The 16,956-nt window shown below is 41.4% G+C and overlaps 1 protein-coding gene across 1 annotated transcript; it reads right to left on the reverse strand.

Annotated features, from left to right (window-relative positions):
• Positions 1-5,255: 5,255 nt before the first annotated feature.
• Positions 5,256-10,604, reverse strand: LOC123067455 (uncharacterized). The gene is made up of 5 exons (XM_044490241.1): positions 10,065-10,604; positions 9,762-9,868; positions 9,576-9,676; positions 6,013-7,221; positions 5,256-5,623 (listed from the first exon to the last, which is right to left on the reverse strand). Exons 1-4 carry the CDS (start codon positions 10,602-10,604, stop codon positions 7,130-7,132), a joined length of 840 nt encoding a protein of 279 aa, XP_044346176.1. The 3' UTR covers positions 5,256-5,623; positions 6,013-7,129.
• Positions 10,605-16,956: the final 6,352 nt, after the last annotated feature.

A 16,956-nucleotide genomic window follows, 5' to 3' on the forward strand; every position in this document is an offset into this window, starting at 1 on the left:
AAATAAAAAAGGGGGCCAAAGAAGCCCACACAAAAAAAAGAAAAAAAAGAAAAAAAAGAAAGAAAAAGGGGCAATGTTACTATCTCTTTTTCCACACTTGTGCTTCAAAGTAGCACCATGTTCTTCATGTAGTGAGTCTCATATCTTGTGCTTCAAAGTAGCACCATGTTCTTCATATAGATTGTCTCCTATGTTGTCACTTTCATATACTAGTGGGAATTTTCATTATAGAACTTGGCTTGTATATTCCAACGATGGGCTTCCTCAAATGCCCTAGGTCTTCATGAGCAAGCAAGTTGGATGCACACCCACTTAGTTTCTTTTGTTGAGCTTTCATACACTTATAGCTCTTAGTGCATCCGTTGCATGGCAATCCCTACTCCTCGCATTGACATCAATTGATGGGCATCTCCATAGCCCATTGATTAGCCGCGTTGATGTGAGACTTTCTCCTTTTTTGTCTTCTCCACCTAACCTCCATCATTATATTCTATTCCACCTATAGTGCTATATCCATGGCTTGCGCTCATGTATTGCGTGAGGGTTGAAAAAGCTGAAGCGCGTTAAAAAGTATGAACCAATTGCTCGGCTTGTCATCGGGGTTGTGCATGATGGGGGCATTTTGTGGGATGAAAATGAAGCATGGCCAAACTGTATGATTTTGTAGGGATAAGCTTGCTTTTGCCTTGTTGTTTTGAAAAGACATGATTGCTTTATTGGTACGCTCGAAGTATTATTGTTTTTATGTCAAAAGATAGACTATTGCTTTGAATCACTCGTGTCTTAATATTCATGCCATGATTAGACATATGATCAAGATTATGCTAGGTAGCATTCCACATCAAAAAATATTCTTTTTTATCATTTACCTACTCGAGGACGAGCAGGAATTAAGCTTGGGATGCTGATACGTCTCTGTCGTATCTATAATTTTTGATTGTTCCATGCCAATATTATTCACTTTCATATACTTTTTGGCAACTTTTTATACTATTTTTGGGACTAACTTATTAATCCAGTGCCCAGTGCCAGTTCCTGTCTGCTGCATGTTTTATGTTTCGCAGAATATCCATATCAAACGGAGTCCAAACGGGATAAAAACGGACGGAGTTTATTTTTGGAAAATATGGAAAAACACGGAAGAAAAATCCACGCGAGACGGTGCCCGAGGTGGTCACGAGGTAGGGGGGCGCGTCTGCCCCCCTGGGCGCGCCCCTACCCTCGTGAGCCCACCGTAAGGCAGTTGATGCTATTCTTTTGCCGCAAGAAAGCAAATATTCGGGAAAAAACACGGCGAAGGTTTCAGGCCAATCGGAGTTACGGATCTCCATATATACACGAAACGGTGAAACAGAGCCAGAAGAGAACGCAGAAACAGAGAGATAGATCCAATCTCGAAGGGGCTCTAGCCCCTCCCAAGCCATGGGAGCCAAGGACCAAAGGGGAAACCCTTCTCCCATCTAGGGAGGAGGTCAAGCAAGAAGAAGAAGAATGGGGGCTCTCTCCCCCTTGCTTCCGGTGGCGCCGGAACGCCGCCGGGGGCCATCATCATCACCGCGATCTTCACCAACACTGCCGTCATCTTCACCAACATCTCCATCACCTCCCCCATCTATATGCAGTGGTCCACTCTCCCGCAACCCGCTGTACCCTCTACTTGAATATGGTGCTTTATGCTTCATATTATTTTCCAATGATGTGTTGCCATCCTATGATGTCTGAGTAGATCTTCGTTGTCCTATCGGTGATTGATGAATTGCTATGATTGGTTTGAGTTGCATGTTTTATTATTGGTGTTGTCCTATTGTGCCCTCCGTGTCGCGCAAGCGTGAGGGATTCCCGCTGTAGGGTTTGCAATATGTTTATGATTTGCTTATGGTGGGTGGCGTGAGTGACAGAAGCACAGACCCGAGTAAGTAGGTTGTTTATGTATGGGATGAAGGGGACTTGATACTTTAATGCTATGGTTGGGTTTTACCTTAATGAATCTTTAGTAGTTGCGGATGCTTGCTAGAGTTCCAATCATAAGTGCATATGATCCAAGTAGAGAAAGTATGTTAGCTTATGCCTCTCCCTCAAATAGAATTGCAATAGTGATTACCGGTCTAGTAACATAGTCAGTTGCTTAGGGACAATTCCACAACTCCTACCACCACTTTTCCACACTCACTATATTTACTTTGTTGCTTCTTTATCTAAACAGCCCCTAGTTTACATTTACGTGTTCTTTACTTTCTTGCAAAGCTATCCAACAACACCTACAAAGTACTTCTAGTTTCATACTTGTTCTAGGTAAAGCGAACACTAAGCGTATGTAGAGTCGTATCAGTGGTTGATAAGACTTGAGAGAGTATTTGTTCTACCTTTAGCTCCTCGTTGGGTTCGACGCTCTTACTTATTGAAAGAGGCTACAACTATCTCGTATACTTGCGGGTTATCAATCTCCACCATGGGGCTTGAACCCACGTCCACAAGGTTAAGAGCTTTGTACTCTACCAACTGAGTAGTGGACCTTTCAATACATTGGATTAAGGATTGTGTACCTTGAATTTTGACAGGAGCAATTGGTAGCCCCCTAAGGGCCGGCTCATTACAATGTGATGAGTCGGGTCTTGAGCAAAAAATGAGTTTGCATTAGCCCCCAAGTGCTATGGTGCATGCTGGCAGTGACATGGGACTTGCATATTTGACGTAATCTCAATTTGAATAATATGGCCCCCAAGTGCCGGGTCATAAGCCTGCAGCGACTTGGGACTATTCCCTCCATTGTAAAAATAAATCATGTCCATTGATAAAATAATAGCCAGCGCGCTGAAGCGACTTTGAACACCTCATCCGTTGACAAGTAAATCTAGAGTTTTAATACCCAACGGCTCTTGGACGATGGCGATTTAATACACCTCCATTATAAACCGGAATTTTTATAACCCGGCGGCTTATAGCTTTTGAGAAAATCCATAACTGTAGAATTGGCTCATACTGCCGACCTAAATCGCCGTATCCAAGAAGGGCAATAATCCAATGATTGATAAGTGCATGATTCCAATGGCGCAATCAAAATATACCGGCGACTTAAAATCCATAGCTAAGGCCGGTTTAAACATAATCATGTATAAACAATATCATACCTGTGATATTGAATCATACTGCCGGCTTGTGATACCTGTGCAGTAAGGGTGATAACCCAATCTTTAGAAGCCAAAACTTCCAAATGTGTATGATTGTCATATGCTGGCGACTTATCATCCAAAGTCAAGCTGGGTTAAATAGAAACCACATATATATGCCTTAGATCTGAAAAAAGTCTCAAGACAAACCCAAAAGATTGTTCTCAAAAGACTTAAGCCAAACAGAGAGAAAAAGTGAGGCTTTTGATTCAAATACGATCAGTAAGCCGAACCAAAAGGGGTTAAGCTAGGATTCGAATACGATCAGGAAGCCCCCTAGTGGTTTTGGCATTGCGCCGATCAAGAGGGTACCGATAGCTATGTTCTCTTTGGTTCGAATACGACCTATGTTTGAACAAAAATCCCCCAAATGACCTTGAGACTTTTTTAACAACTCTGATTCGAATACGATCAAAGTCGGACCCAAAAGGGGTTAAGCTATGATTCGAATATGATCAAAAACCCCCTAGTGGGTTTGGCATTGCGCCGATCAAGAGGGTACCGACAGCTATGTTCTCTTTGGTTCGAATACGACCTATGTTTGAACAGGAAGCCCTCAAATGACCTTGAGATTTTTTTAACGACTCTGATTCAAATACGATCAAAGTCGGACCCAAAAGGGGTTAAGCTATGATTCGAATACGATCAAGAAGCCCCCTAGTGGGTTTGGCATTGCGCCGATCAAGAGGGTACCGACAACTATGTTCTCTTTGGTTCGAATACGACCTATGTTTGAATAGGAAGTCCCCAAATGACCATTGAAGCAGGGTACCTATGTTTGAGTTGTGCTTTGCAACAGACTCTCTTTGGTCCCTTTAATTTTTTCTGAGAACTCGAACTTTGCGAGAGATAAATTCTTCTTGAGCCGGAATTTTAAACCGGATATTGAGAGCTTCAAAGCTTTATGGAGAGAGATGTCTCTTGAGCCGGGTTTTAAACCGGAATCTTCATTTTGAGCCGGAAATTTTCTGACGGCCTTTATATTTTCATCAATATAGCAGCAGCTTTCGGGGCCGGGTTATCTTTCCTCCAATGACACGGGCTTCTTTAATTCACTGAAACTGGTCAGTTCCGCCGAACCATGTCATTGTAGCCCCCCGAGTCTTAAGACGACTCGAGGAGTTGTCTTGAGATTTCTCCATAGTTGACCGTGATATAAACCGGTATAAGTCATTCAACAGCTTAGTGATATAACAATCTCTTTTGCGGTAGATAACTTGTCCTGCATTGGAGAACTTGCAAGCCAGAGTAATTGCTCTTTTAAAGAAAGCAACATGTAATATAAAAATATACCGGATGGATTTCACCTGATATGTTAGGCCAGAAATTATCCACCGCAGAGTTGATGATCACCATGGTGAAGATGAAATCAATCACGACCGAGTCGGCCGCGGGAGCAGAGAGATGAGCCGGTCGCTGCGGTTTAAGCCGGTGTGGATGGGCGAGTCAACTGCAGGCGCGGTAACCCATGCGGACGGTTATTCATTCACGGGCGTGGTCCCGGTGAATTGATGTAAATAGGGCCATAGGGACAGCGACTTACGCACGTTCGTTCACTGGGTAGTATGGCACGGACAAAGCACCGGTGTAGAAACATTGCCAGCGTGTGCTCTGTATCCGCGCGGTATAATATCACTTTTGCTATAAATAGTTGTCATGCATAAAATATTGCAAGACAAAGTGTCGTTCATAGATAGATTATTGTATGTCGAGTGATTACCACGCATCCATCCAGTTTTTAAGTGGGTTGTGTCCCTCATTCTCACGGACTCCGGACTCCGATGAATTTATTGCACTAGTGGACCCGTTGCGCCAAATGGCGCAGAGGCACGCTAAATCCATGTACACATTGAAAAGAAATACATGATTTAGTTGATTTAATTGTGTGCAAGCACATATGGTAACAAATTTAACACCCTTTAAAAAAAGAATGGTGACTTGTTGTCCACATTAAAAAAATGATGCCTTGTTATCTACAGCGAGATGTGCGCAAATACCCATCTAAAATCATGAATGTGTAGTAACTTTAGCTGTGAGCAACCACTTAGAGCGCAAACACAAACCCTTTTAATCAAAAATTAAGGAGGACTTCTTTTTACAAATATATACTTGAGCATGCGCAGTTTGTAATCAATCACATTTTCAAACAAGGATTGAAACAGTTAACATAGCTAACACTTTGCATTTAAGTGTAGCATATGATAAGATAGGAAGAAGGGTTTGGTTCTTCCTTGGAGATGCACCAACTCCAGTACACACATACATAGACCTAACAAATATTTCTTCACCAGGAACTATGTCACACATCAAGGCTCCATCATCCGTGAAATCAAACTAATTTAGCTACCCATCAAATGTAGAAAAACCTTTGCTGCTGCAAACTTGCACGTTCATTCTCCCCTGCAATCTTAGCTCGCGGAACCCGGCTTCGAGGGCAGATACAGAGGCATGGGGACCTGTCATGATTTTTTGAGAATGCAAAACACACCAGCATGAGATTTATTAGGAAAACACATTATATTAGTTTCTAATTGGCTCACATTATAGCAGAAATAATGAGAACTGACAACAGGCCTGGAAGATAGACTAACAACATATTTCCCAAAACCAAATTAGCTAGATTAGGATTTCCTTATGTACATACCGCCACAACATATTATAGAATCTATAACCTCACTGGAGAACAAAGTGTTCAGTAAAAAATAACACAATCTGGCCTACATAACTTTGGAATCACTTCACATGGTTGAAACTTGTAAGCTTGACATTCCTTATTAGCATTAAGGCGAGCCAAAAGTATCGAAACCATGATGACCTAAATAGTGCATCAGGTAGAGAGCATTACCTGCACTGGCCAAATGATGACATGGTCTTCCCCTACGTTGCACAAATACTTTAGAAAGTGCGCGTATCCAGCCGGATACTGCCCTGATACTCGGATACTGCCCTGATACTGCCCGATACATATCCCGTAAGTATCCTGTGATTTGTTAATTTAAAAAAAATAGTGTTTGATTTTATTTTATTTTTGAACCGGGCTTTACCCCTTTCCATTACTAAGAACAGAAATACAAACAAATTCAAGTTGACAGGAGGAGGGAAAGAGGGTAGAGCGAGTTCAAGCATTACCAAGAAACCCACCACATCTGCTCGCCATCGAAACGGATGCCGTGGGGCAAAAACCTGGTAACACTAACATTAAAGTCTATTACAGTCATAGCCAGCAAAAGAACGGCCAAACAGGCCTCTCAGCGTACGTTTTGGATACGGCAACCCCTTCTTTCGACGTGAAAAACAGAAAACTCCTCGATTCCCTCCTGGTGCCGCTGCACGTCATCAATTCCCAGCGGGCAGCTCGTCCTCTCGACTCCTTGGAGCAGGCGAGCAGCCGCAGCCCGCAGGTCTCCAACTCTCCATTAATTCTCAGCTCCAATCCTCTCCTCTCCCACATGTTCTTCTCTCCTTCTCACCTTCTGAATTCCAATCCAATCGACGCTGATCGGTCACCGGCTCGTCGCCGGCAGAAGACATCTGTGTCTCCCTTGCAGGAGGTATGTTCTCATCTCCCTCTTTCTTTGATCTCTCTTCTCCATCTCCTTCTCTGAATTATGTACGTAGGTGTGAAGACTTCAATTTCTTTAATAAAACAGTACGTTTCCTACCAAAAACTCGTTATTTTTTCATATCTTTAATAATTAATATGTATATATAGACGTATCCCCATATCCTAGTTTTTAGAAAATTGACGTATCGGGCGTATCCCCGTATCGCGTATCCGATACGTATCCAAGTATCTGTGCAACGTAGGTCTTCCCTTCCTTGACGCCAAATGATGGAGACCTTGTTCTTCACCAAATTCTTCCATTGGATCCTTGCGCCGCTTTTCTCTCAAATTAGTAAATTTTATACCAGGAAATCAAAACCAGAGAGACAGTAAAATCAACAGGTCAAAAGAGAACACCTTATAGTGATTTGTCGAGAACTGCGTCTTGCTGCCTCCGCGGAATTGTTTTGCCCATCGCTGTCTCTAGATCCCTTCCTCCTAGATGCACCACTACATTGGTACATAGAGCTGCCGAACAATCAGTAAACTAAGGACCATGAATTAAAATCACTTTTTAAAAACGAAATCATGTGATGCATAAAAATTGCAAAATAAAATAACAACCACGTGGTAAGAACCGGCAAGTCATTTTACAGGATAAATAGTTGCCTAACCCTTGCTGCAGATGGTCAACACTACAACACAATGACACATAATAGCAGGTTCATACAGAAAGATAAAAGGAAACTAGGATTACAACACAATCAGACAAATCTATATATTTAAGTACACTAAGATTTAACCTTTGTCTAATGGCATCTATGAGTCTTTCCTTTAGAATGGTGAACCAACAATGATGGATGGATTATAGTACCGTGGACACAAAAATTGCTATATATAATTAATTTTAAGGTGACAAAAGCAAAGCAAAGTGGTCCATGCCGGAGTTCATGCCCAGCAATCGATGCTACACCTTTTCTCTATGCATAGCTTTATTTTCGTTTCTATATGTCTAAGATAAGTTACACCTTTTCTCATCCTTCGCTGCTCTGCTCATACCTTGATAATTTGGAAGCACCAAAGGAATAAGCACTTTGTGCATATATAAATATAGTAGTCAGCCAGGCATGGTTAAGCAATGACATGAAAGATAAATATGCCAGTCGACGCTAATAAGGTAGGCTACAATCTTCTGGGAACCACTAACTTGCAAGGCACTGAAAATAAACTAAACACAACAATGTGACCCCAATGATGCTAGATTATGGAAGTCATAGCCTATCTGATAGACAATGAAAGTGATCAGAAGACCAACAACAATTTTGATTTCAGAAAAAGGGTATTTCTTAAGCAATGCTTTTATTAGAAAGATGCATTCACACATATTTTTCTAGAATCCCATGCAAATGTGTTGATCCAATCCAGGGAAATAATTCATACCCAAAAAACCTGGAACATAGATGGGGACAGTCTTTAAGGCAAAGCAAGTATTTGCCTAATCAACACAGAAACTTTGCATATTCCACTTTTCTGTAGTAAACCTATTTGAGAACAGTTCAAACAGGACCTCCATATGTTATACATAAGTAGCCATATGGAGATGTAAACCAAGACAGAGGCCACTCAAGGCAGAAATTCAAATAGGGACAAAGGAACATCTTGTAATCAGGAGCATTCTATGACTATTCAAAAATAGAAGGCACCTCAGGAAGCGTATAGTCAAATTAGTCTAGCTTAAAAACTAAATAGTAAATTAGGTACCATTCATTTTTTCCGTGAAAAATAGGCATGCCATATTAGATTTCTGAAATCCTGTACTTGTAAATGCCATATTCAATTGCCCAAATTATTGATGTATAACCCGTCAGCTGCATCCAATCAACTGTTTTTAAGAGAATAGGCAAACAGCAAGAAACCAAAGCAGACCCCCACTTCTTAAAAAGAGCTTCAATAAACTTAAATTGTTGTCCTATTAATTAATCTATACATATGAGACTTATTCACCGGTTTGTCCTCAAGAAAACAGCTTTAACTCTTACAAAAAAATAGTTTGACCAGTTCTAAAAAAAATCCATTCGTATGCACATGTTGAACTATCAAAAAATAGCTTTAACTCTTATAAAACATGTTTAACTCTCACAAAACTTGCACGTGTTTGTCCTCAAGAAAATTTCCATTATCACCCATCCAACAGATGACTCAAGACCATAGATCACAAAACCATATCTTCACGCCATGTCCCCAATCTGCATATGAGGCCTTTCTGATGAGAAACTATATGGAAAATAAACAACATTTATCTAATTGGATCTTAAGTAAACATGGCTGCATGTTTGCATATAATCTAATTGAATTTTAAGGAGGGCGACAAGATGCATGTGTGTGGCCACGACACCCATGTTGCCATGTTGTTCAGTGCGGCCAAGAAGAAAACTAACAAAACTGGAAAGTAGCCGGACCTAGGGTCGTGAGGGAGGTTGAGGATGAAATCTTCGTTGCTGCACGCCAGAGAGCAGTGGGGGTAAGACAATGCTAATGTTTATAGAAGATGTGAACTCTTTAAAATGCATGTATAGCCCTTTTTAGGGGATTAAAGGGTACAGAAAATCAGTAAAAATGGAGCCAGCTCATAAATACATTTATGGGCAGAAACATATATGCCTAGATGGAACACATAAAGATAAGGAATGCATCTATCAAGTACATGGAAACCCAGATCACGACAACATTAATAAACAGGTCCAGAAGTGATGTACAAAGCATCAACTTTGCCCTATGGAGTAACCAACTACACAGGAATGGTATAAGAATTCAGAAACTGTATGAGCTGTAGCATGCCACACGTGAAATGCTAGGTCACTTACATTGCTTGTATTTGGATGTGCACAACATCAGTACATAGAGATTTTTCCGCACTATGTACTTATCAGCTAAGACTTGGAAAATGGAGATCCAATCCCATAACCTAGCAAATCATCAAACAAAATCAGGAAGGAAAATATAGGAGAAATCAAAGGATAATACCATAGCTCCAGAGACATTGACCAAACCTGGAATTGTGTAACTGGCGAGCACGAAAATACCTACAGACATCACCAACACCAATCCTGTCTACTACAGCCGGCGGTGCAACGTCTCTTGCCGACCAAACCAGCATCTGAAACAAGAATGAAATTAGATGGAAAGGGGAGCTGAATTAGGCAGGAGGAACTCATGTGGGGAGGTGCATCCAGAAGGGACGAGGGACGAGGGGTGAAGTCCTGGTCCTTCTTCAATGGGGCTTAGTGGGGTGACAATGAACAATGATGGCGCCGTCTGGCACTCTCCCACCCGCATCCGCTGCTTCCACCCACCTGCACCAGGCTCGCCTCGAGCCGGGCGCCGCCATGGAGCCTAAGCGACGGGAGGTAGTCCTGGGAGGAGGAGAAACACGAAGATGGAAGGGATGGGCGCCGCGACAGGGGTGCGGGCGAGGAGGAAGGAGGGAGGCGTGTGGCGGCTGTGGTGATTGGGGAAGGGTTTGCCACCAGAGCAGGGCGCGGCGTGCACTGAGACGAGCACGCGTCGCACGAAGGACCCAACGCGCGGTGCTCACACGTCCAGTTGCCAGCCGTGCATCGGCCACGCGAACCTAGCAGCGAGGGAACACAGAGCAACTGACCACCGGCCCCGCCCCTCCACACGGCCCCGGCATCAGTGACTTTGTGTAAAGCTAAACTAAAGGCGCCAGACGACCCGGGAATAAGGCGAGCGCACCGGACGACCCGGAGAAAAGGCCCGTGAGTGGGTGGACCCGGCACAACGCGCGCAGGAATCAGCCACAATTCTCTCCAACCCCAGCATAACGCTGAGGAGAACAACGAGAGTCCCTTACACGTGGGACCAACGACCATTTTGACCCACTCGTCATTGCATGGAAGGGGTAGCAGCGGGTGTAGATATGTCGTTCCAGCCGGCTGCCGAGCCAGGAGGGGCGCGCTACGCGAGGCACGCACGCGGCAGGGAGGCCGCCCGCGACCCAAGAAAAACTGACCCAGCCAGTAGCGCAGGAGGCTGAGCCCACAGGTCATCACCCTAATGAATTCACCAGGAGGTCAAACAAAGAACGAAAATTTCCAGCGCAGATCGAACGGCAACCAATCAACCTAAGACAAGTTTGACCAACATCCGACAGACAAAAGTGACGCAAATTGAGGGACGATCGTGGAGAGGAGTTGGCTAGCAACCTTATATGTTAGAATGATCCAAGAAGAGAAAGTATGTTAGCTTATGCCTCTCTCTCAAATAGAATTGCAATAGTGATTACCGGTCTAGTAACATAGTCAATTGCTTAGGAACAATTTCACAACTACTACCACCACTTTTCCACACTCGCTATATTTACTTTATTACTTCTTTATCTAAACAGACCATACTTTTTATTTACGTGCTCTTTATTATCTTGCAAAGCTATCCAACAACACCTACAAAGTACTTCTAGTTTCATACTTGTTCTAGGTAAAGCGAACACTAAGCGTGCGTAGAGTCGTATCAGTGGCAGATAGGACTTGAGAGAATATTTGTTCTACCTTTAGCTCCTCGTTGGGTTCTACACTCTTACTTATCAAAAGAGGCTACAGTTATCCCCTATACTTGTGGGTTATCAAGACCTTTTTCTGGCGCCGTTGTCGGGGAGTCGTAGCGTGGGGTGAATATTCTCGTGTGTGCTTGTTTGCTTTATCACTAAGTAATTTTTATTTGCTGTTCTTAGTTGTTTTCTATCTTTAGTTATGGGCAGGAAACACAAAATACCAAAAAAATTAGTTGTACCTACTGAACCAATGGTTGAAGAACCACTCAAAATCTATCACACTCCAGAAGCTTTTTACTTGGATAATCTTCGATCACTTTGTGCTCGTGCTGAAACCCCAACTAGCTTAGTTGAGGGCAAATCTTTAGATGAGCATGCTTGTTATGTGCGACACCGTATATCTGAAAAAGGGAAACTTTTACGGGATCAAATTCATCGTTTGCAATGCTATGCTTGGACTTTGTGTGAAATATATGATGTTACTTGTTGTTCTAAAAACCCTAAGAAACACCTTCTCTACCAATGTGAGTTTATTAATAATGGAATCGTATCTTCGTATGCTAAGGGTGTTTATAATTACTATGATGTTCAACAAATTAAAGAATTTGTTGCTTTTAATGGTGCTTATGAAATTGCTTCTTTGATTGAAAAGTATGATGCTACTCTCTACAAATTTGAAAATTTTGCCATACTTGAATATTGTTATGATAATTATGCTTCTAACGCCTATGTTAAACTATATATTGAGGACTTCTCCGATGTTCAAGAAGAGATTAATATTTTGCAGGAAGCTATGGAAGAAGAAATTGATGAAATTGTGAGCTCATTGAATGAAAAGGATGATGAGGAGAGCGAAGAACAAAAGGAGGAAGAGCGGATTAGCTACCCGTGCCCACCTTCTAATGAGAGTAACTCTTCAACTCATACATTGTTTAATTCCCCTTCGTGCTTACCGAAGGATGATTGCTATGATGATTGTTATGATCCCGTTGATTCTCTTGAAATATCCCTTTTTGATGATGTTTGCTATGCTTGTGGCCAAGATGTCAATATGAATTATGCTTATGGAGATAAACTTGCTATTGTTCCTTATGTTAAACATGAAATTGTTGCTATTGCACCCACGCATGATAGTCCTATTATGTTTCTGAATTCTCCCAACTACACTATATCGGAGAAGTTTGTGCTTATTAAGGACTATAGTGATGGGTTGCCTTTTTCCACTGCATATGATAATTTTGATGAATGTAATATGCATGTGCTTGCTGCTCCTACTTGCAATTATTATGAGAGAGGAACTATATCTCCGCCTCTTTATGTTTCTAATATGATAGACTTGCAAGAAACTGCTTATACTATGCATTGGCCTTTACTATGTGTGCATGAATTGTTCTTTTATGACATGCTGATGAATAGGAAGAGAGTTAGACTTTGTCATTGCTTGATTTATGTTACTTTGTGCTCACTACTAAATTACAAATCATTGTTAATTAAAATTGGCTTTGATATACCCTGGGATCCGGGTGGATTCATTACTTGAGCGCCATATGCCTAGCTTAATGGCTTTAAAGAAAGTGCTGCCAGGGAGACAACCCGGAAGTTTTAGAGAGTCATTTATTTTTGTTGAGTGCTTTTATATAGTCTAAAAACAAAAAAATAAAGAGGGGAACCCAAAACTTTTCAAAAAGGAAAGTGAAAGTGAGAAAGACAAGCATTGCTGAAGTGGGAGCTAGCCTTGAACTTTGTTCATGCTCACAGAAACTTTGTGAATCTTAATTACTGAAACTTTTCATCAAAAATAATTATCCCCTTGTACAATTCCATTGTATTATAAAAATAATGTGCCAAGGTTTGCCTTTAGGATGTTTACAATGCTTGTTGGTTTGTACGGTGCAGGACAGAAACTTTGGCTGTAGTGCACGATTTTACATTTTTTGCTGGAACGTCAACTGGTTCTGATTATTTTTGCAATGTCTTGCTGTTCAAATTGTTTATTGTTCCTAATTTTGGTAGAATTTTTGTAGCACCAGAAGTATGGTGAATGTTCAGATTACTACAGACTGTTCTGTTTTTGACAGATTCTATTTTTGATGCATAGTTTGCTTGTTTAGATGAAACTATCAATTTCTATCAGTGGATTAAGCCATGAAAAAGTTATATTACAGTAGACACAATGCCAAAACAAAATATGAATTGGTTCGCAACAATACCTAGAGTAGTTATTTGCTTTATTATACTAACGGATCTTATCGAGTTTTCTGTTGAAGTTTTGTGTGGATGAAGTGTTTGATCGAGGAGGTCTCGATATGAGGAAAAGGAAGAGAGGCAAGAGCTCAAGCTTGGGGATGCCCAAGGCACCCAAAGTAAATATTCAAGGAGACTCAAGCGTCTAAGCTTGGGGATGCCCCGGAAGGCATCCCCTCTTTCTTTAACAAGTATCAGTATGTTTTCGTATTCGTTTCGTTCATGCGATATGTGCAAGTCTTGGAGCATCTTTTGCATTTAGTTTTCACTTTCTTTTACGCGCCATGCTGGTATAAGATAGTCCTTGGTTGATTTATATAATGCTCATTGCACTTCACTTAAATCTTTTGAGTATGGCTTTATAGAATGCTTCATGTGCTTCACTTATATCTTTTGAAGTTTGGATTGCCTGTTTCTCTTCACATAGAAAACCACCATTTGTAGAATGCTCTTTTGCTTCACTTATATTTGTTAGAGCATGGGCATATCTTTTGTAGAAAGAATTAAACTCTCTTGCTTCACTTATATCTATTTAGAGAGATGACAGGAATTGGTCATTCACATGGTTAGTCATAAAATCCTGCATAAAACTTGTAGATCACTGAATATGATATGTTTGATTCCTTGCAATAGTTTTGCGATATGGAGATGGTAATATGTGGGAGGTTCTCGTAGATGGTTGTGTTTAGTAAGGATATTGGTGTTAAGGTTTGTGATTCCCGTAGCATGCACATATGGTAAAAGTTGTGTGACAAATTTGTTGCATGGGGTGCTCTTTTAATTGTCTTCCTTATGTGTGGAGGTCGGGATCGCGTGATGGTTAACTCCTACCAACCCTTCCCCTAGGAGCATGCGTAGTAGTACTTTGCTTCGAGGGCAAGTAGACTTTTTGTAATAAGTATATGAGTTATCTATGACTGATGTGAGTCCATGGATTATACGCACTCTTACCTTTCCGCAATTTGCTAGCCTCTATGGTACCGTGCATTGCCCTTTCTCACCTCAAGAGTTGGTGCAAACTTCGCTGGTGCATCCAAACCCCGTGATATGATACACTCTATCACACATAAGCCTCCTTATATCTTCCTCAAAACAACCACCATAGCCATTCCGAGATATATTGCCATGCAACTTCCATCATCATCATATACATGACTTGAGCATTCATTGCCATATTGCTTTGCATGATCGTAAGATAGCTAGCATGATGTTTTCATGGCTTGTCTGTTTTTTGATGTCATTGCTACGCTAGATCATTGCACATCCCGGTACACCGCCAGAGGCATTCATATAGTCATATCTTTGTTCTAGATATCGAGTTGTAATATAGAGTTGTAAGTAAATACAAGTGTGATGATCATCATTATTAGAGCATTGCCCCAGTGAGGAAAGGATGATGGAGACTATTATTCCCCCACAAGTCGGGATGAGACTCCGGACTTTATGAAAAATAAAAGAGGCCAAAGAAGCCCAAATAAAAAAGAGAGGCCAAAGAAGCTCACCAAAAAAAAGAAAATAAAAAAATGAGAGAAAAAGAGAGAAGGGGCAATGTTACTATCCTTTTACCACACTTGTGCTTCAGAGTAGCACCATGTTCTTCATATAAAGAGTCTCTTGAGTTATCACATTCATATACTAGTGGGAATTTTCATTATAGAACTTGGCTTGTATATTCCGTTGATGGGCTTCCTCAAACGCCCGAGGTCTTCATGAGCAAGCAAGTTGGATGCACACCCACTTAGTTTCTAGTTTGAGCTTTCATACACTTATAGCTCTAGTGCATCCGTTTCATGGCAATCCCTACTCCTCGCATTGACATCAATTGATGGGCATCTCCATAGCCCGTTGATTAGCCACGTCGATGTGAGACTTTCTCCCTTTTTGTCTTCTTCACACAACCTCCATCATCATACTCTACTCCACCCATAGTGCTATGTCCATGGCTTGCGCTCATGTATTGCGTTAGAGTTGAAAAAGCTGAAGCGCGTTAAAAAGTATGAACCAATTACTTGGCTGAAACCGGGGTTGTGCATGATGGGAGTATTTTGTGTGATGAAAATGAAGCATGGCCTAACTATATGATTTTGTAGGGATAGCATTCTTTAGCATTGATATTTTGAAAGACATGATTGTTTGTTGGGATGCCCTAAGTATTATTGTTTTTATGTCAAATGATAGACTATTGCCTTGAATCACTCGTGTCTTAATATTCATGACATGATTAGACATATGATCAAGATTATGCTAGGTAGCATTCCACATAAAAAATGATCCTTTTTATCATTTACCTACTCGAGGACGAGCAAGAATTAAGCTTGGGGATGCTGATACGTCTCCGCCGTATCTATAATTTTTTATTGCTCCATGCCAATATTATTCAACTTTCATATACTTTTGGCAACTTTTTATACTATTTTTGGGACTAACATATTGATCCAGTGCCCAGTGCCAGTTCCTGTTTGTTGCATGTTTTATGTTTCGCAGAAACCCAATATCAAACGGAGTCCAAAAGGGGCCCCCTCTCCCCCTGCTTCCGGTAGCGCCGGAGCGCTGCCGGGGGCCATCATCATCACCGCGATCTACACCAACACCTCCATCACCTTCACCAACATATCCATCACCTTCCCCCATCTATATTCAGTGGTCCACTCTCCCGCAACCCGCTGTACCCTCTACTTGAACATGGTGCTTTATGCTTCATATTATTATCCAATGATGTGTTGCCATCCTATGATGTCTGAGTAGATTTTCGTTGTCCTATTGGTGATTGATGAATTGCTATGATTGGTTTAATTTGCTTGTGGTTATGTTGCTGTCCTATTGTGCCCTCTGTGTCGCGCAAGCGTGGGGGATTCCCGCTGTAGGGTTTGCAATATGTTCATGATTTTCTTATGGTGGGAGGCGTGAGTGACAGAAGCACAGACCCGAGTAAGTAGGTTGTTTGCGTATGGGATAAAGGGGACTTGATACTTTAATGCTATGGTTGGGTTTTACCTTAATGATCTTTAGTAGTTGCGGATGCTTGCTAGAGTTTTAATCATAAGTGCATATGATCCAAGAAGATAAAGTATGTTAGCTTATGCCTCTCCCTCAAATAGAATTGCAATAGTGATTACCGGTCTAGTAACGTAGTCAATTGCTTAGGGACAATTTTACAACTACTACCACCACTTTTCCACACTCGCTATATTTACTTTATTGCTTCTTTATCTAAACAGCCCCTACTTTTTATTTACGTGCTCTTTATTATCTTGCAAAGCTATCCAACAACACGTACAAAGTACTTCTAGTTTCATACTTGTTCTAGGTAAAGCGAACACTAAGCGTGCGTAGAGTCATATCAGTGGCAGATAGGACTTGAGAGGATATTTGTTCTACCTTTAGCTCCTCGTTGGGTTCGACACTCTTACTTATCAAAAGAGGCTACAATT

Source organism: Triticum aestivum, chromosome 3B (genome assembly GCF_018294505.1).
Source record: "Triticum aestivum cultivar Chinese Spring chromosome 3B, IWGSC CS RefSeq v2.1, whole genome shotgun sequence".
Taxonomy (NCBI): domain Eukaryota; kingdom Viridiplantae; phylum Streptophyta; class Magnoliopsida; order Poales; family Poaceae; genus Triticum; species Triticum aestivum.

Coding starts and splice junctions, on each gene's coding strand:
- LOC123067455 (XM_044490241.1), bottom strand. CDS start 10,604: ATGGTCGTTGGTCCCACGTGTAAGGGACTCTCGTTGTTCTCCTCAGCG. Junction 9,869..10,064: donor TCGAGGCGAGCCTGGTGCAG/GTGGGTGGAAGC, acceptor TTCTTGTTTCAG/ATGCTGGTTTGGTCGGCAAG. Junction 9,677..9,761: donor CGCCAGTTACACAATTCCAG/GTTTGGTCAATG, acceptor ATGATTTGCTAG/GTTATGGGATTGGATCTCCA.